The sequence below is a fragment of the Artibeus jamaicensis genome, unplaced genomic scaffold (assembly GCF_021234435.1).
Source record: "Artibeus jamaicensis isolate MK-2021 breed Jamaican fruit bat unplaced genomic scaffold, CSHL_Jam_final contig_867, whole genome shotgun sequence".
Lineage (NCBI taxonomy): Eukaryota > Metazoa > Chordata > Mammalia > Chiroptera > Phyllostomidae > Artibeus > Artibeus jamaicensis.
Genome location: NW_026521995.1, coordinates 7,400,319 through 7,421,768, shown reverse-complemented (window position 1 = coordinate 7,421,768; position 21,450 = coordinate 7,400,319). Strand labels below are relative to the sequence as shown.

At 37.9% G+C, this 21,450-nt stretch overlaps 1 protein-coding gene across 10 annotated transcripts in view; it reads left to right on the top strand.

Moving 5' to 3' along the window:
• Positions 1–21,450, top strand: part of ABI1 (abl interactor 1) — a 122,116-nt gene that overhangs the window by 78,588 nt on the left and 22,078 nt on the right. For 6 of the 10 annotated variants that reach the window (XM_037146327.2, XM_037146325.2, XM_037146333.2 and 3 more), the window contains exons 3-4: positions 6,984–7,160; positions 21,346–21,360. In XM_037146327.2, the coding sequence (XP_037002222.2) occupies positions 6,984–7,160; positions 21,346–21,360 (192 nt within the window). The remainder of the gene's footprint in view (positions 1–6,983; positions 7,161–21,345; positions 21,361–21,450) is intronic. The other 4 variants (XM_037146326.2, XM_053654785.1, XM_037146331.2 and 1 more) reach the window with 1 other exon arrangement.

Here is a 21,450-nt window from a genome sequence, read left to right as displayed (position 1 = left end):
TGGGAGTGTCCAGGTTACCAACCAGTGAAGGCTCTTGTTGGCCGTATTTGCCTTTGCCCCAACTACTGCCAAGTAAGAGGCTATCTCCTCTTGTAGCTTCTCCCTCTTGGGAAGGCACACTGCCTGGTTGTCAGGGTAACGCATACTGGCTCATTTACAGTTGATAGCTGCCTTTGTTATGCAGTCTGCTTTAAGCACTGTGCCTTCAGTTTAGTTGGCTCCTCCCTATTGGAGAAGGCAGGGTGCTTTTAATTTGCAGTCTTGGCAGCTCTTCTTGCCCCTCTTTCTTGGCAGGAGGGAAAGAGGCCTCAGTACTGTTTTAGGGGGGATCCCCTGCTTTCCAGGGATCTTAGGTTTGACCTGTCCCAGTATAGAATGATTCCCCAACCAGCTGAGCCACATGGTCATGACCACATTGATTTTTTTTCTTTCTTTTTTAAAGTCATTGTTTTAAAACTGTATTTATTTTTTAGAGAGAGAGAAAGGAGGGAGAAAGAAGAAGAGAAAGAGCAGTTGCTGCCTCTTGTATCCGCTGACTAGTGCTGAACTCACAGCGTAGGCATGTGCCCTGATTGGGAATCAAACTGGTAACCTTTCAACTTTGTGGGAAGATACTCAACCAATTGAGCCACACCAGTCAGGGCAGCATTCATTATATTTGTAATGCACGGTGTGATGTGTCCATGTTTTTGTTTTAACATTGAGAAAGATTTTACCTTAATAGTGGGTTGGAGATCAGATAGTTTGAAATAAGATTCAGACTTGGTTAATATTTTTATACTTTAGTATCAAGCAATATTATGGGTTTTAATAGTATCCTATCCCCATTTTTTAAAAGTAAAACAAAATCTTAGTTGAAAAGCTTGTATAAAACCTTACGACTAGTAAGTGAAAGTGCCTAGGTTTTCTGATATCGCGTGTGTGTGTGTGTGTGTGTGTGTGTGTGTGTGTGTGTGTGTAACCAGTGGTTTTCTTTCAGCTGTGCTTTGTAGGTCCAGGGGTTGCTACAGGGTAATCACTTGGGCCTTCTAGTCCGTCTCACTGGTAATTCTTAAATTCTATTTCCAGTACATTAGAATTGAAAATTAATTTTCTTTATATTAAACTGCTTCTTTTGCAATTTAAAGATGAAGAAGAAAGTGTGAAAGGGAATTGAAGTATGTGAAGGAATTGTCTCCCTGAGAACATTAACTTTGTCTTGGTGAACATATGCATACTATGGTTATACAAATGTTCCAAGCTTGTTCCCCTCCTCCTACCTGCTTTATTCATACTCTGCCATATAGAGAGTTGTGCATTGCCGGATGGATTGTGATTTGGACTTTCATGATTCCTAATTGGGAGACTGGAGAGGGAGTACACTCAGAGAAAAATTTTCAAGTAATTTGAGATAGTGCCCTGAATAGTTCTGCAATGTGTGAGGGAAGTAGAAAGGGTGAAAAAAGGTGACTTTTAAGGATAATTGTGGACACAGTGATAGATGAGAAGAATATGGAACAAACTTCAGCCATTTTGAGTTTCTTTTACTGTGAAGACTGAGAACCATGTGGGATGTTCTTTTAAATGGATTTAAGCAGTTGAGATGTCTAAATTGTTTTCATTTTGTTTTCTCAAGTATACTGTTTTTTTAAAAAATTAAATTTATTGGGGTAACATTGTCACAGGTAGACACAGGTAACCAGGTTCTTGGTGATTGTGGACAAAGAATTGAACCAAACACAATTTATAGCAGAAAGAGAGAGAGCAGATTTATTAAGCGAGTACACTCCACAGAACATGGGAGCAGGCCTACTCCAGGCAGAGATTGACCTCTGGGGCTGGAGGGATTCTATTCTTACAGGGTGGATCATTCCTGGCTAGTTTTGGTGGGCTTTCATTACATATGTACAAGTAGTTATATTACTTTAAAGCTGCTGTTTATGTGGTCTCCCATGATTTTCCTTGATTGGCCACCAGAGAAGGAGGTCACACAGTGTTAATTTATTATAACAACATTATAATGAAGCAGGGGTCATGTACCATTTTCTGCACAGGTGCATTCATGAGTCACCATGATTCAGCACTTTTCCAGAAATTGGGGACAACTGATCTTAGAACAGGGTCTGTGTCCTGTATGGATGTCCTTTATCTTAGCCCTGGGGCACCTCCTGAGTTTCTTCCTTCCTATCTCTTGCTTCAACATCAGTTAAAAAGATTATATGAGTTTCAAGTGTATAATTCCAGGATATTTTATGTCCATCTAGCATTGTTTCCACAATCGAAAGTCAAATCTTCTTTCATCACCATATATATGACCCCTTTTAACCATTACTATCCTCTGGTAACTACCATACTGTTTTCTGTGCCTGTGAGTTTTTGTTTGTTTTTCCTATTTGTTTGTTTTTGTTTTCAGTTTTATATCACACATATGAGTAAAATCATATGGTTCTTAATTTTTCTTAAAGAAAAATTTAAGGCTGACTTCACTTACAATTTTATTCTCAGCGTTCATCCATGTTGTCACAAATGACAGTATTTCATCTTTTATGCTTGAGTAGTATTCCATTGTATGTATGGATCACATCTTTACCTGATCATCTGTTGAAGGACACTGCTGTTGTTTTCATGTCTTGGGCTCTGTGAATAATGCTGCAGTGAACGTAGGGGTGCATATACTTTTGAACTGTTTTTCTAGAGATCACCATGGTTACACAATGATGATCAGGTTGAAAGAGCCTAGACTGGGTGCAGATGGATCAATTAGACTGCTGTTGCAATAACCAGGTTGAGCGATTATAGTAAACTGACTGGAATTAAAGTAATGGAAGTAGAAGGAAACAGATTTTATTATGTATGTATGTATTTTCTTTTTTTAAGAGGTATAATAATAGACATATAACATGCGTTAGTTACAGGTGTACAACATAATGATTTAATATTTGCATATATTGTGAAGTGATCACCACAATAAGTCTAGTTAACATCTGTTCCATATATAATTATAAAATTTCTTGTGATGAGAACTTTTAAAATTTACCCTCTTAGCACCTTTCAAATATGCCATATGGTGTTATTGAATTAATAATTGCTCTGTTGTACATTATATCCTCATAATTTACTTATTTTATAACGAAGTTTTTGCCTTTTGACTCCCTTAACCCCTTTCAACCAGCCCTTCCTTTCTGGCAACCACCAACCTGTTCTCTCTGTTTATGAGCTTATTTTTGTCCTTGTTGTTATTTGGTTTTTTTTAGGTTCTGCATATAAGTAATATCACACAGTATTTGTCTTTCTGTCTGACTTACTTCGCTTAGCATAATGCCCTCAATGTCCATATATGTGGTGTTACACATGGCAAGATTTTTTTTTATGGCTGAATACTATTCCATTGTATGTGTTTCTTCATCCATTCATCTTTTGATGGACAGTTAGGTTGTTTCCATATCTTGGCTGTTGTAAATAGTGCTTCAGTGAACATGGGGGGGGGTGCGTATATATTTTTTTGAATTAGGTTTTATTTTTTTTTCTGATAAATACCCAGAGGTGCGTATCTTACAGAGCCGTAAAATACTGAGATCCTCCCCTCCCTAGAGTGATCTAATATACTCAGGTTTGCTTGGTCCTTTATTCCCTTTGGAGACTGGGGGAGCGCCACCAAACCCCCATTCATCTTTCTCTTAAAAGCAGCTAGGTTGGGATGTAGGGAGGGGTTGGGAGAGAGCTGTTCTACACCAATAAACAAGGTACATTGACTTCCATGTTAAGTGGCCCAGTGCTGATCAACCAAATAAACCCATGTTGTTTTTGGTCTACCTAAAGTCTTGTATTCTGCAGCAAGGTCATTATTACTGACATCATCCATTTTTGTTTGGGGACACCTTTATTCAACATCTACAGCCACATTGCTTTCTGATGCAGCCATGGGTTTGTACATTTTGGCTGACTTGGGCTTGATTGCAGTGGTATAATTATTTTTAGGAATATACCTAACTTGGCTATTTGTTGCTGTATTGTCAGAGTGCCATTTCTTAAATTCTTACTTGATTTCAACATAAGGATTTAGGGTAGCTTTCTAAGGCAGACAGGGCTGATAGCAAGAATTATCTAGATTTCTTTGGGTGAGTTTCTCATTCTTCAGTGAATTACCTTCATCATCGTGGTCAACCCACTTCAGTATACCGAATTTGTCTCAGAAATTTCTGCAAGGGGGCCACAGTTCTTCTATAGTAGACAAGACCCACTGCCAGAAAATACTGATGCCTTTTACTCATTCAGTGGATTGAATATTGACAAGATAGACTGAAGGAGGGGCTGAGCAATAAGATAGACAGCTCTTGCCTTTCTCTTTAACAAGCCTATGTGCCCTACCCCAAATCTCCCAAACTAGCCCAAATTCTAAAGATTCTTATGATTCTGATCACAGCGGCTGCACTTTTCCTCCGTTCACAGCCAGTGTAGACATGGTTCTTTGTAGGGGAAAGAAGTTTATGTGCTCTGTTCTCTCTCTACCAGACAAATCTTAGTACTAGTTGCTCACAGGGTAGACCTGAGCAACTACAGAGACTTGACAGTGAGTGGGGCATTATTCAGACTGGGGTCTTTGAACCTACTTACTGGTCCTCGGCCTGAAACTACCCCCTCTGTTCAGCCTCATTATAGGTAATAAAATGGAGGACCATTTATTCATTGCTTGGTTGACCATATAGGTTGGTGAACACATTGACTTACAGTTCCCATGGACTTCTCTCAGTTTCTGTTAACTAGTTTCTCATTCTTTTTCTCTGTCAGATTTCATCCTCATTGTCAAAACTGTCAAAAATTGTGAAGGGTTTGAGATTTCACCCTTCCTACAAACTCACCAGTTAGCCTGCCACAATGTCATGGATACTATTGGGACTATCTCATGGGATACACATAAGACTCTTGGACTTCATTATTTGTGGCAGTAGCAGTAATCAGAGTGTCAGCATTTATGCCAGTTAACCAGACCCAATTTTTATAGAATTCTGCAAAGAGAGCTGAGTGATGCTACACTCTGGATTGGATGTATTAAAAGAAAGTAACTCCTAGCTCTGGGGACCAGATCTTTTGTAACAGGGCAGTAGGCCTTTCTTACCTTTGCCCTGGAGGATAACATTCTCTTTATTATACTGGACAAGAAATAAACCTGCATTTTTCTTTCCCGGGTGACACTGTATGTTCTAAGACTGTTTGTATGTAAATATCCAGAGTAAAACGAATCAAGCATCTTCTTTTGCAAGATGTGCAAAAGTGCTAAATACCCAAGGAGAGTTGTCCTTCTGTATCTTGTTTTGGAGTTGGGAAAATATTTTTGATTACAGGTTCTTTCCCAATTAGTTTTTAAAATTCTGATGAAATAGAATCTTAACTGAGCATTAGTATTGAAACTTTTTTCTTTCCTGACACTACCCTTTACCCCCTTTCCTCAGTTCAGTTCACATCCTTGCTCTTTTTCACCTAGACTACCATCATTGCCTAGCTGGTCTCCCTGGCTTGTTCTGTCTATCCTTGACGCCCGTGCCAGAGGATAGACAGGTCTGATTATGTCATTCAATTTAAATTTGTTATTGGTTCCCCATTACTATTAGGGCACAGTTTAAATTGTTGAGCAGTTTTGTAATTGCATCTTGTGTGCTAACTACTGTCATGTTCTTAAATGTTATCAGGTAAATTAAAAAAAATTTTAAGCCATAAAAGCTAGTATTAGGTAGGCTGTGTGACCTGTGCTCTTATCTTTTCTCTTATACTGTTTGTTGTCTGTGACAAGCAGGTCTTTCTTCCTTGAATTATTTCCATATTTGCCTTTTCTATTCATTCTTAAAAACCTACCTCCTCTATAGCCCTGGCTGGTGTGGCTCAGTGGATTTAGGACCAGCCTCCCAGCCAAAGGGTTGATGGTTCCAGTCCTAGCCTAGGGCACACGTCTGGGTTGTGGGCCAGGTCCTTAGTAGGGGGCATGCGAGAGCAACCACACCTTGATATTTAACTCCCTTCCCCCCCTTCCCTTTCTCTTCTGTTTATAAATAAATAAGTAAGTAAGTAAGTAAATAAATAAATCTTTAAAAAAGAAATAAAAACCTCTACCCACTCTATAAAGTCTTTATGTGAACCCATCTCAGTCTAGTTTGGTATCTTGCTCTGAACACCTTTAATTTCTAATAACTGTGCGTGGGTCACTATTGCACTTAATCTCATTGTGTTCTAATTATTGATTTTTTATTTTCTGGTCTGCATTCTCAATCCATAAAGTGTAAGCTACTTAGAGCGTGATCCCCCGCCCTTCCCACAAATACCAAATCTTTAGGGGAAAAAATTGCTTTGGGATCAAATATATTAATTTAGTTTCTACTTTAAAAATTATTTATTTATTTATTTTTAAAATAAAGATTTTATTTATTTATTTTTAGAGATGAAAGGAAGGAGAGAGGGAGAGAAATATCAATGTATGGTTGCCTCTCGTGAGTCCCCTGCTGGGAACTGACCTGCAACCCAGGCATGTGCCCTGACTGGGAATCGAACCGCGTTCGGGTGGTTCGCAGGCCCACGCTCAATCCACTGAGGTACACCAGCCAGGGCAAAAAATATTTATTTTTTAGAGAGGGGAAGGGAGGGAGAAAGAGGGGGAGAGAAACATCAACGTGTGGTTGCCTCTCATGTGCCCATTACTGGGGACTTGGTCCACAATCCAGGCATGTGCCCTAACTGGGAGTTGAACCAGTGACCCTTTGGTTCGCAGGCCAGCGCTCAACCACTGAGCCCCACCAGCCAGGGCTAGTTTCTACTTTTAATTACTCTTAAGATATTCCCTGTTTTGAGACTTGAGGATATTGATTTGCTTAATTTTGAAAGGAAAGATATAGTATTCACTGGAAAATAGACATGCAGTACAGTCACATGGTCAAATCTATATATAATCCATTGTATATGGACATCATTATTTACTATGCCTGATAATTTCTTACATTGTTTATATTAAAATATAGACGGTGGACATTCATAAAGAGAAAGTGGCTCGAAGAGAGATTGGTATTTTGACAACAAACAAGAATACATCAAGAACTCACAAGATAATAGCACCTGCAAATATGGAGCGACCTGTAAGGTATATTCGGAAACCTATTGACTATACAGTTTTGGATGATGTGGGCCACGGTGTCAAGGTAAGCATTCTTATGTTACATTAACCTAACATAACTTACTTATCTAGTAAATATTTTGGGTAGCAAAATGCTTATAAAGATAATTTCTTCAAGAATTAATATGTTTTATTGGCTACTAACTAGCATTACAGTTTTCACAGAACATTTATGTAATCTGTATTATACCAAACTTGGGGCAGAAATTTACCTGTTGAATAGGCTATATTTAGGAAGCTATTAAAACTTGAAATGATTATTCAGTAATTGAACCATTTGAATCCTAGGCTAACATTGCAGTGTGAATACCATGTCTTGCTTTCACTACTGAATAAATATTTAAAAATAAAAAATTTACATGCTTTTCAGAACTGGCTTAGAATATAATGTATAAATACTTTAAACTTTTATTTCTAAATATGTGTATATATTAGTGTGTCTGTGTGGATGTAATTCTAGTAACCTAGAAGAAATAAAATTTATGCAGTTTTCTTCTGTGTACTACCCCTTATCTCCTCTGCCTCAATAAGCTTGTAGGAAGGGGATTATTCGCTGCTTATGCCCATTTCCTAGCGTGGCAGAATTAACTGCTCATGAAAGATACTTAGAGCCTGTCACTGTTTTTGTGTTTATGGAAGCATTGGGAAAGTCATGAATTCTTTAGTCAACTCTGCTCAGGATAAACAACTTCTGAAATTTGACAGTACCTTTCCTGGAGGACCAATTTGTGATTTTATTCCTGGTCTTCAGAATATTTATAATCGTTTTTAGGAGTCAGCTAGAATCTTGAAGCTTTTCTTAGCTGTTTGATCTGACTAGTGCTATTGCTGGATCTGTTGCATTCTGAGTTGTCTAGGGTTCTTGGTCAAGAAGCCTTCATTCTACCCTTCTCTGACAATTAGACTCTCCCCTTTGCTGTCATGCTTAGGAATTGTATGTAAAGTTGTATGTAAAGCAAGTGTTGAGGAGGGTGTTTGTTTCTTGTGCTTTTACCCAGGGATGTGGCGAGGGTTATGTAAGAGCTTAAATTCAAACTTAATTTATTTTAGACTATATTGATCTATAGGATTTGGATTATGAGAATGTAGAATAACTTTTTTTGTATTATGTGCCTTTGGATTAAAAATGATGTATATACCTTGCACATGTGTATGTGTATATATGCTCACCTACTCATTTACTTATTCATTCATTTGTTCTTACTATTTCCTCTTTTGCCTACTCTTGATTTTTTTTTCTGCCAGAGAAATACACGCTCATGAAAAAACTTCTGTCACTATCTCACCAGTGAATATCCTTTACTGTCTTTTCACTTCTAACTGTACATAGTACTTATCAGAGTGTAAAAAGAAAACTCATTTCACAATGAAATTTTGGGTGAGAATGCTCAATTATTTCATCATATATGTATAAATGGGAAGTGTAATTGTTACCAAACAGCACTTGGCATCCTGCAGCTGGCTGTCACACTCTAGACAAAAATTCCAGAGGCAAAGGTTTAGTGCTAAAGGAAAGGAGTCTTTATTCACAAAAGCAGTCACTTAAGCCTATCAAGTCACAGCTTTGACCACTTAAACCTATCAGTTAAGGCTAAACTCTAACACCTGGGTTCTCCTATCATTCTACTTGTTTGTTTTTATCTTCTATTCGGTTAGTTTATAAAGAAACAATATAGGATACAAAAGCTGCACAATTTTGGAACAGTGGCAGGCTTCTGCCTCAGAGGTCTTTCCCTCTAGAACACTCAGTGAAGAATAATACTGCCACCCTCTACCAGGCCATCCTGACCCTGCAGTGGGCCGAGTTCCTTCCCATTCAAAATACCATCCACTGGGAAATTCTATCACCTAGGCATCCTCAAGGAAAGGAGCCGAGGGCCAGAGGCAGCCAGTCCCATCCTAGACTGTTTACCATTGCCTCAGCAAAAAACTCCTACAGCCCCTCCCTATATCTCCCCAGTGATCTGCTCAGATCTCTGTCGTAAACACAACATGATATACTGAAAATATGCAGATGTGAGTTTTGGCGGTCTACTTTTTGTAAAATAGATAGTTTAGGCTCAGCATATTTTTAAAGTTTGAAAAATTGTTGTAAAAATATAATCACTAAATTTACCATTTAAGCATTTTAAGTGTACAGTTCTGTGGCATTAAGTACATTCACATTGTTATTCAGGCTGTTTTAATATGTATTTTTTGCTTTTTAAAATTATAGTTGTCATACCATATTTTACTAGTTTCAGGTGTATACCCAAATGACCAAACCTTATATAACTCAATAAATCTTGTATCCATTTGATACAATACATAGTTATTACAATATTATAGACTGTATTCCTTATGCTGTACTTTATATCTTCATGGTTATTCTGTGACTATCAGTTTGTACTTCTTAACCCCTTCACCTTTTTCACCCATCCCCCCAATCCTCTTTTGTATCTGTTGGGCAACCATCAAAATGTTCTTTGTATCTGTGAGTCTCTTTCTGTTCTTCTTGTTCATTAATTTTGTTTTTTTTAATTTAATTGTTGATATATATTTATTGCCATTTTATAGTTCATATTTTTTAATATGTTTTCTTCTTCTTTTACTTAAAGAAGACCCTTTAACATTTCATGTAATACTGGTTTGGTAATGGTGAACTTCTTTAGTTCACCAATGGCTTTTTTTTTGTCTTGGAAGCTCCTTATATGTCCTTAAATTTCTTACCTTTATCACTTTAAATATTTTTTGCTAGTGCCTTCAGGCTTGCAAAGTTTCTGTTGAGAAGTCAGATGAGTGTTATGGGAGTTCCCTTGTAGGAAACTAACTGCTTTCTCTTCTTTTAAGATTGTCTTTAACTTTTGGCATTTTAACTATGATGTGTTTTGGTTTGTGCCTCTTTGGGTTTATCTTGTTTGGGACTCTCTGCCCTTCTTGGACTTGTATGTTGTATTTCCTTCACCAGATTAGGGAGGTATTCTGTCACTTTCTCAAGTGGATTTTTAATTTCTTGCTTGTTCTCTTCTCCTTCTGGCACCCCCATGGTGGGAATGTTGGTATTTTTGGAGTTGTCCAAAAAGTTCCTTACACTATTCTCATTTTTTTTTTTTTGATTCTTTTTCTTGTTGTTTTGACTGGGTGTTTTTTGCTTCTTTATATTCCAAATTAATGTTTTGATCCTTGGCTTCATCTATTCTGTTGATTCCCTGTAAGTTTTTTCTTTTCAGTTATTGTATCCTTCATATCTGACTGATTCTTTTTTTGTGGTTTTCATGCCTTTTTTTAAATAAAGATTTTATTTATCTATCTTTAGAGGGGAAAGGAAGGAGAGAGGGAGAGAAGTATCAATGTATGTTTGCCTCAAATGTGTCCCCCTGCTGGGAACTGGCCTGCAACCCAGGCATGTGCCCTGACTGGAAATCAAACCATGGTTGTTTGGTTCCCAGGCTCTCGCTCAATCCACTGAGCTACACCAGCCAGGGCTCATGCCCTTTTTTTATGCTGATGAGGTTCTAATTTTGTCTACTTTTTCCTTAAGTTCATTGAACATACTTCGAACCAGTGTTTTGAACTCTGCATCTGGTAGATTGCTTGTCCCCATTTAGTTCTCTTTCTAAACTTTTGTTCTGTTCTTTTATTTGGGGCATGTTTCTTTGTCTCCTTATTTTTTGGCATCCTCCCTGTGTTTGTTCTTATGTATTAGGTAGAGCTGCTACACCTCTCTATCTTGGTAGAGTGGCTGAATGTAGTAGTTGTTCTGTAGGGTCCAGTGTTACAGCCTCCCTGTTTACCTGAGCAGGGCATTTTAGGTATGCCTCTTGTGTGGGCTGTGTACACCTTCCTCTTGCAGTTGAGCCTTGATTGCTGTTGGCATGTCAGTGGGAGGGATTTCTTTTTTTCTTAATGCATTATACTTTCTTTTTTTAAAGAAAATTTTATTTATTTATTTTAGACATATGGAGAGAGAGGGAGAGAAATAAATATCAATATGTGGTTGCTACACGTGTTCCCTCTACTGGGAACCTGGCATGCAACCCAGGCATGTGTCGTAGACTGGAAATTGAACTGGCAACCCTTTGGTTCGTAGGCTGGCATTCAGTCAACTGATTCATACCAGTCGGGGTGGTGGGAGGGATTTCTAACATCCCAGGTAGATCAGCTGTAGACTGGCTGCTACCACCATGGAGGATCAGCTATGCAGGGACCAAAAGCACAGAGCAGGACTTACTTCACTGGGGCTCTGGTTCCCGCTGAGTCTGCCCCTTGAGTGTGTTGCTTGTGGAGCTGGTAGGGTGGTTTGAACGTGGTCTGAAACTTTCCATTGGGTATGTTGGTTCCGGGGCCTCTTGGTAGGTATAGGCCAATGTTAGTCACCACTCACATTCTACCCAGAGCCACCTGGTCTGAGCTACAAAGCATTCTGCTGGTGGCCGCTACTTGTCCTGGTGTTGGAGGTGCCCAAGAGAGGTCAGTCTGTTAACCAAGAACAGCTGCTGCTATCATGGGGCTGGGGCCACTTAGAGATGAGGGTCACACTGAAGCCAGATGATACTTATTTTGGGAATGTAGGAAAGTCTTAAGCATGAGCCAAGAAGGACCATTTGTATGGAAAAGCCACTGGAAATAGCTTGGGTGGGCTAGCAAGTTGGGTTGGGCGGGGTCTTGGAATCACCAGGGCAGGGCTAACAGTGTTAGGCTGATGGTGTCTCAGATATGGCACCCCTCTGCCAGTTCTGTGTGGGAGAGGGCTCAGAAAAGGAACAGTGGCATCTGCCAGCATTTCTGTCTGGGAGAACCAGCTCTTGGCGCTGATGCCAGACAATTCAGTTCCTCCCCGTGTGGCCCTGGTGCCTTTCAAGCTGCTGCCCGAGTGCTGGAGCTCAGAGGGAGTGAGTCTGAGTGTGCCTGTGTGGGCCCTTTAAGAGGAGCGCCTCAGAACCAGCAGTGCTCTGTCTCAGCTACAGTCTCCACTGTTTTTTTTTTTTTTTTTTTTTTTTACGGCCAGAAGGCTGACAGAAGGACTTCTCTTCCTGGCACTGGAACCCTGAGTTTGGGTGCCTTATGTGGGGGTGCAACCCCTTACTCCTCTGGTAGGACCTCCGCAACCAAGATATTCCTCCTGGTTTTTAAAAGCCACATGTGGTGTGGGACCAGCCTATTCTGTGTCTCTGCTCTGCCTACCAGTTTGTATGTGGCTTCTGTTTTATATTCTTAGTTGTAGGACTTCCATTCAAGAGGTTCTGAATGATGGTTGTTCTGTAGTGGAGTTGGAATTTTGATGTTGTGGGAGGATGCCAGTACTACATTTACCTATGCTGCCGTCTTGATTGGAAGCCTTAGAATTTATTGTCGACTGGGTTAGGAGGATGGGTGCTCTGTCAGAATAGTGTATCTTAGAAGCTGTTATGTGGTGTATTTGTCCATATTTTGTTTGTGTGTTATACTACTGCAAATACAATAATTTGCCTCAATAGTCTCATTGCTGCTTCATTTCTCCTGCTTTCTGACTTTTTATAAAAGATTATTGCTGGCTTAATTGAATAGTATATCTTCAAGGATAATAATGTTAGTCAAGTTTAATTTATAAATCCAGGTGTGAAATATGGCTAGGTAGAATTCCACACAAAAATGAGCAATATCATTCTAAACAAAAATTAAAGAATATCAAAGTTCTCATAGTTTTTAGAAATAGTATAGCTAAGAAAAAGTACTTGTATATTCTTGTTTTGGATGATATCTTTAATACTATCTTTTATCATTACCTGAAAAATGGGGGATATATATTTAGAACACATTATGGGAAGATCTTGAAACCCTAAAAATTTAAGTTTGTTTAAAAAAATTAAGTTTCTACAACTTGACTTTTTAAAAGTAGTATAGTACTAGTAGTTATGCCTTAGAATTGTACATATTATTTCATATTGTTCATACATGTACATATGTTCATATTATTTCATATGTATATATATTTTAAGATGTAGACTAGCCATGTTTCATTGAATAGCCTTTAAGATCAAAGTAGCTTGTTTTCAGTTTTGAATTTTGGACAGAGCAGTTCAGAAAAAAACTTAGAACTAAACTTATAACTTCCTGCAGGTGTGGCCTGCTCAGATTTGGATTTATAAATTATGAACAAGAGGGTTTCTGGACTCTTTATTCCATAGTAAAAATCTGGCTAAGCTGTTACTGTGCATATTGATTTTGTTCTTAGATGCTGAGGTGTTAGGTCTTTTTCTGAATTTGAAGCAACTGTTATTTTTATTTTAATATTTGCAGTTTACCATATTTTAAAATATAGTATTGTTCAAATAATGAATACTCATACTTGGGTACTTTTATCCATTAGTCTAAGGTTTTGTTCACTTATGTGTTAAAGTAAACTTACATGTGATGTGTTATGTTTTTTATTTATTTTTATTGTTGACACTATTTTAGATGTCTTCATCCCCATCCCCTAGCTTTTGCCCATCTCCACCCTGCCCCCGGCTCCCTTTTCTTATGGCCATGACCATGATGTTGTCTGTGTCTGTGGGTTATGCATGTATGTTCTTTGGCTAGTCCTTTCACCTTCTTTCATCGAGCCTCTCTCCCCCAACACTCCTTCCCTCTTCCAGCTGTCAGTCTGTTCCATGTATCCATGCCTGTTTCTATTTTGTTCATAAGTTTAAATTGTTCATTAGATTCCACATACAAGTGAGATCATTTGGTATTTGTCTCTCTCTGACTGGCTTGTTTCGCTATTGCAAAAGGTACAAATTCCTTCTTTTTTTAAATGGCTGTGTAATATTCTGTTGTGGAATGTACTACAGCTTTTTTATCCACTCATCTACTGATGTGTACTTGGACTATTTTTAGATTTTGGCTATTGTAAATAATGCTGCTATGAACATATGGCTTCATATTTTTTAATCAGGTGAATAATTAGCAAATATGTTATTCCATACAGTAGCTTTTTAAAAAAATTTCGTTGACATTTCTTTTCCTGAGCACAGGCTTTTTAGTTTGATGTGGTCCCATTTGTATATATATTTTTTGTTTCACATGTCCTAGGAAACAAATTGGAAAAAATAATGTTATTAGTGATGCCTGAGATTTTAATTACTTGTGTTTTCTTACATGATTTTTTGTGGTTTATGACCTACATTTAAGTCTTTTATCCAGTGTATTTTTCTGGATGGTAGAAGTTGATGGTCTAGTTTCTTTTTTTTTTTTTGCATGTACTTGTCCAATTTTTCCAACACCATTTATTGAAGAGACTACCTAAAGACTCCATTGTACTGTCTTGCCTCCTTTGTCAAATGTTAATCGACCATATAGGTATAGGTTGATTTCTGGGTTCTTTGTTCTGTTCCTTTGATCTATATGCCTGTTCTTTTATCAGGACCAAGCTGTTTTGATTATAATGGCATTGTAGCATAGTTTGATATCAGGTGTTGTGATACCTTCAACTTTCTCAAGATTGCTGAGGTTCTTTGGGATGTTATTTGGTTTCATATAAATTTGTGGATATTTGTTCTAGATCTGTGAAATAATGCCATTGCTATTTTAGTAGGGATTGCATTGAATCTATATATGTCCTTTGATAGTGTAGATATTTTTATATTAGTTATTCCAATTCATAAACACGGTATATGCTTCCAGAAAGTGGAAGCTTATATCTTATAAGCTTGTATCTTGTTCAATTTTTTGAGTTTCTGTAGTTTTCTGAGTACAGGTGTTTTACCTCCTTGGTTAAATTTATTCGTAGGTACCTTATTTTTTTGTTGCGATGGTAAGTGGGATTGTTTACTTAGCCTTTCTTTCTGATAGTTCATTATTGATGTGTAAAAATGGTTTTATTTTTTGAGTATTGACTTTGTATCCTTCTGCTTTGCCATTTCATTTATTAGGTCTAAGTAGGTTTTTTGTGGTCTTTAGGTTTTTTTATGTATAGTATCATTTCATTTGCAAATAATGAGTTTTACTTCCTTCTGATTTCTATGCCTTTTATTTCTTCTTTTTGTATGATTGCTGTGGCTAAGACTTTTAGTACTAAGTTTAATAGGAGTGGTAAAAGTGGACATTTCTGTCTTGTCCTGATCTTAAGGGAAATACTTTTAATATTTGCTCATTGAGTTTGACATTGATTGTGGATTTGTCATATATGGCCTTTATTATGTTGAGGTATGTTCCTCTGTTCCCACTTTGCTGAGAGTTTATAGCATAAAGGGGGGGGGTTGGAGTTTATCAAATGTATTTTCATCATCTGTTGATAGGATCATGTGATTTTTGGTTTTCATTTTGTTTATGTGATATAGATCATGTTATTAATTTGTGGATTTGGTACCAATATTGCATCCATGGAATAAATCCCACTTGATTATGGTATGTGATTTTTTAAATGTATTGCTGCACTTGGTTTGCTAACATTTGAGGATTTTAGCACCTAAGTTCATTAGTAGTCTTAGCCTATACTTTTCTCTTTTTGTTGTGTCTTTATCTGGTTTTGGAATTAGGATAATGCTGGCCTCATCAAATAAGCTTGGAAGTTTTCCTTCAATTGAAAAATTTTGAAATTGAGAGGGAGAGGTATTAGTTTTTCTCTGAATGTTTGGTAAAATTCACCTGTGAAGCAATGCAGTCCAAGACTTATGTACTGGGAGTTTTTTGATTACTGCTTCAATTATAGTAGTTATCGTCTGTTTAGATTCTCTGATTCTTCCTGATTCAGTTTTGGAACACGGTGTGTTTCTAGAAATTTATCTGTTTTTTCCAGATAGTCCAATTTGTTGGCATATACTTGTTTATAATATTCTCTTATAATTCTTTATATTTGCTATTAGTTGTTAATTACCTTTTTTTTTTTTCTCCTTGATGAGTCTGGTTAAATATTTATTGGTCTTGTTTATCTTTTCTAAGAACCGGCTTTTGGGTGCATTTATTTTTTTTCTTCTATTTTTCTGCTCTATTTTGTATTTCCGCTTTGATCTTTATTATTTCCTTCCTTCTGCCCACTTTGGGCTTGCTATGTATTTTTTCCTTTCTTTTTAAAATTTTTTATTTAAAAAATTTTTTTATTTTTATTTTATTGATTATGCCATTACATTTGTTCTATTCCCCCCTTCATTCCCCTCCACCGTGCATCTCCCCACCCCCACCATTACCCCCTTTAGTTTATGACCATGTGTCTCAAGTTCTTTAGATTCTATATTTCTCATAGTATTCTTGCCCCGCCCCTATTTTCTACCTACCATCTATGCTACTTATTTTCTGTACCTTCTCCCCCCTTCTCCTTCTCCCACTCTCCTGTTGCTAACCCTCCATGAGATCTTCATTTCTGTGTTTCCGCTTCTGATCTAGCTGTCCTCTTTGTTTGCTTTTGTTTTAGGTGTGGTTGTTAATAACTGTGAGTTTGCTGCCCTTTCACTGTTCATCTTTTTTATCTTCTTTTTCTTAGGTAAGTCCCTTTAACATTTCATATAATAAGGGCTTGGTGATGATGAACTCCTTGAACTTGATCTTATCTGAGAAGCGTTTTATCTGCCCTTCCATTCTAAATGAAAGTTTTGCTGGACAGAGTAATCTTGGTTGTAGGTCTTTGGATTTCATGACTTGGAATACTTCTTTCCAGCCCCTTCTTGCCTGTAAGGTCTCTTTTGAGAAATCAGCTGACAGTCTGATGGGAACTCCTTTGTAGGTGACTGTCCCCTTATCTCTTGCTGCTTCTAGGATTCTCTCCTTCATTTTAGTCTTGGCTAATGTAATTATGATGTGCCTTGGTGTGTTCCTTCTTGGGTTCAACTTCTTTGGGACTCTCTGAGTTTCCTGGATTTCCTGGAAGTCTATTTTCTTTGTCAGAATGGGGAAGTACTCCTTTATTATTTGTTCAAATAAGTTTTGCACTGGTGGCTGTTCCTTTCCCCCTTCTGGTACCCCTATAATTCGGATGTTGGAGCGTTTAAAAATGTCCTGGAGGTTCCTAAGTCTCTCCTCATTTTTTTGAATTCTTGCTTCTTCATATTTTCTTGTTTGGTCATTTTTTCCTTCCTTCTGGTTCACTGTCTTGATTTGAGTCCCAGTTTCCTGTTCATCACTATTGGTTTCCTGTGCAATTCCCTTCATTTCAATTAGTTTAGCCTTCATATGTTCCTCTAATTTGTGACTGAAATCAACCAGTTCTATGAGCATCCTGATCACCAGTGTTTTGAACTGTGCATCTGAAAGTTTTGCTATTTCTTCATTGCTTAGAGTTATGGGCTCTGGGGCTTTGAGATCTTCTTGAGCCATTTTTAGTCTGTTCGCACCCGTTAAGTCTGAGGAGCAGAGCCTTAGGGGTGGGGTGGGGCCACCAGGGCCGGGTTGCTGGGTTGTGATGCTGTATGTGGGGGCGGGGTCAGAGGGGGGAAATGGTGTCCCCCTCTCCTACTTCCTGCCACTGGGTGAGGAACGGAGCCTTAGGTTTTCACCAGGGCAGGGCCACTCAGGTCACTGAGTTGTGACGCTGTATGTGGGGCGGAGTCAGAGTGGGGAAATGGCAGCCTCCCTCTGCTGCCTCCTGCTGCTGGGTCCTACTCGGTCTGGTCTCACTGCCCACTCCCTCGCCAGTCTATCTGCACAGGAATGTGCCACCACAGTCAACCTGCTGCCTTGCATCCTTGCTGGGTCTGCCGGTCACTCCTGTTCCCTGGGTCGCTCACTGGGTCTGCTCTTTGCAACCCCACGCCTGGGTTCTGCGCATGAGTCTGTCTGACTGAGTTTTCCTGTGCAACCCCGCTCCGCCAGCTGCTGGCTTTGCCCCTCTTACCAGTCAGGCTGAACAATTCATTGTTATCAGACTTCTGAAAAGTTCAATTTTCTGTGTTCTGGCTGTGTTTTCTGTTGCTAATATTTTGTTGTCTCTAAACTTGGTTGTGTGAGCAAGCAAGGCGTCTCCACCTATGCCTCCATCTTGGCGGAAGTCTTCCTTTTTTTTTAAAAAAAAAACCAGGTCATTTAGTTGTAGATTTGGATTATTTATTTGAGATTTTTCTCTTTTTCTGAGGTCGACCTGTAATGCTATGGATTTCCCTCTTGCTGTTACTGCATAGGCACTCACTGGGAGTAGGTCTGCCTCAGACCAGCCTTAGTGTGTGGTTCTTTATTTTGTGTAGGAAAGATTTACAACATGAGTCCAGGTAATTTTGAGAAAATGTTTGTTTAATATACATGTCTCAGTTTTCCCATTCTACTTGCCCAGGAATTTACCTGGCTTTTTACTATCCTGTTTCATTAGGACTTCTTTCACTGTGTCCCATAGATTTGTGCTGGTGTGTCTCATTATCATTTGTTTCAAGGTAACTTGATTTCTTTGTTAAACCCCATTGTTTAGTAACATGTTATTCAGCCTCTATGACTTTGTGTCTTTTTAAGTTATTTTTCTTGTGGTTGATTTGTAGTTTCATCCTATTATAGCCAGAGAAGATAGCTTGATATGTTTTTACTCTTCTTAAATTTATTGAGTTTTACTTTGTGTCCTAACATGTGGTTTGTCCGAGAACATGATCCATGTGCACTTGAAAAGAATGTGTAGTTTGCTGCCTTGGGGTGAATTTCTCAAAAAATATCATTTAAATTCATTTGACCTAGTTTGTCATTTAGGGCCACTGTTTTCTTGTTGATTTTCTGCCTGGTAGATCTATCCATTGATGTCAATGGATGGTAAAATCCCCTACTATGACTGTGTTACTGTCAGTCTTTTTTTTTATGCCCATCAAGATTTGCTTTACATACTTAGATATCCCTATATAGGCTGCATAAATGTTTACCAGAATTACATCCTCTTGCTGGATTGTCCTGTTAGTCATTATGTGCTATCTTTTTTGTCTTTACTATTGTCAGTTATAAGTCTTTGTACCTCAGATCTTTTTTCATTTTCATGGAATATTTTTTTCCATCCTTTTACTTATAGTGTATGTGTATCTTTATTTCTGAGGTGGTTCTCTTGTAGATAGCATATATATGTGGGTCTTGCTTTCTTTTCCATTCAGCTACCATATGTCTTTTTTTTTTTTTTTTTTTTTTTAATTTTCACCCAAGGACATGTTTACAGATTTTAGAGAGAGGGGAAGGGAGGGAGACAGAGAAAGAGAAACATTGGTGTAAGAGAAACATCGATGTGACAGAAACATGTATCAGTTGTATCCGGACTGGGTTCTGAACTCGCAACCTAGGCATGTGCCTTGACCTGGAATTGAGCCCATGACCTTGTGGAGCCCATGACCCTCCAACCAATAGCAACACTGGCCAGGGTTACCTACCCTATGTCTTTTGATAGAAGCAGTCTAGCCATTTACATTAAAGTGATCATTGATAGGTGTACTTACTGCCATTTTATTCTTTTAACTGTACCTCTTTTTTGTTGTTTTTTTCTGTTTTGTTGTTCTTCTTCCACTTCTTATAAAGCAGTCATTGTAATATTTCTTGTAATACCTGTTTGTTCTAACAGACTCTTTTATCTTTTTCTTATCTGGGAAGCTCTTTCTTTCCTTGGGTAAAGTAGTCTTGGTTGTAGGTCCTTGCTTTTTACCACTTTGAATATTTTATGCCAATCTCTTCTGGCCTGAAATATTCCGGTTGAGAAATCAGCTTAATAGTCTTATGGGAGCTCCCTTGCAGGAAGCTGCTTTTAAGATTCTTTATCTTTAATTTTTGCCATTTTTTGTTATGATGTGTCTTTGTGTGGGCCTCTGCGGGTTAATCTTGTTAGGTTATCTATGCTTCCTGGTCTTATTGGACTTTTTCTTCATCGGGTTAGGGGAGTTTTCATTATTTCTTCTATTTAGGTTCTCAATTTTCTTCTTTTGGTACCCCTATGATGTGGATATTTATACCCTTCATGTTTTCCCAAGATTCCTTAAACTTTCCTCATTAAAATTTTTTTTTCTTTTTGGTGCTCTGATTGGGTGGGTTTTTTTTCTACTTTGTCTTCCAGTCGCTGATTTGATCCTCTGCTTCATCCACCCTACTTTTTATTCCTTTCAGTGTATTCTTTTTATTTAATTATATTTTTTCTATTATCATTTACCTTCCAGTATATTTTTGATGTTAGATATGGTATTCTTCATATTCCACTAGTTTTTTTACCCATGGTTTCTATGTCCTTTTTCGTGCTCTTTTAGTTCTAAATTCCTTAAGCATTCTTATAACCATTACTTTGAAATCCATATCTGAGAAATTGTTTGCCTCCATCTCATTTAGCTCTTTTTCTGGAGATTTCTCCTGTTCTTTCATTTGAGGCTTGTTTCTTTGTCTTCTGATTTTGGTTGCCTCTTTGTGTTTGTTTTTATGTATTAGATAAATCTGCAATGACTCCCAGTGTTTGTGAGGTGGCCTCATGTAGTAGGTATCCTGTGGGACCCAGTGGTGTAGTCTCCCTGATCTCCTAAGCTGGGTAGTGTAGGAATGTCCCTTGTGTGGGTTATTTGGGGCCTCCTGTTTAATTGAGCCTTGATTGCTCTTGTCTGTCCATGGGTGGGATTGATTCTCAGGCTGGCTGACAGTGAGGCTCAAGTCCAACCATGGTGTGTGAGCTGCAGTGCAGATGCAGTTTCTTTGTGGCTTCTTCTGTAAATCCTTGGTAATAAGACTCCTCTTTAGCTAGTCTTAGGTGGTTATTCTGGTGATTGTAAATGTAAGATCCACCTACTTTACCACCGCCTTTAAAGTCCCCACTTAATACTTTTTAAGAAAAATCTTTTCTGAATTTTCTAGGATAATTCCTACCCTTTCATCAAATTTTTATCTCCTATCACCTGATTGTTCAAAGAATCACTTCCTTAATTGTATGATGATATAGTGTAGACTCAAACTGGATTTTGCTTTCCCATTTCCACTCTACCTGTTCTAATTCCTAATTTGATGGGAAGGCTTTTATCAGCATTTGTTTTTAAATCAAAGTTTATCATCTGTGATTCAGTTGGATTAGTTCCATAGGTAACTACAGAATAAAGAAATGATTGGGCCTGCGTGAGATTGGCATAAATAAATGGTTATTTCTTTATGAATATATTGTTTTGAAAAATATGATACATGTGAATATTTCCCAGTCGATTATGGATATCATTTTCTTTACAAAATATTTGGAGTAATATCTAAGTAAAAGCTTATTAACATGAATTGAGTAACTGTAAATATAAACCTGTCCTATTAGATATAAGGTATTTAGAATTAATTTCTACTTTCCCCCCCTTTTTTTTTTTGCCAACGTAAAGTGGCTAAAAGCCAAGGTAAGAGATACTACTTATCATTTGATCCACAGTTTTACCTCTATGTTGATAGAGGCTGCAGAACCACTAAAATTTGAAACTCTTCTTATG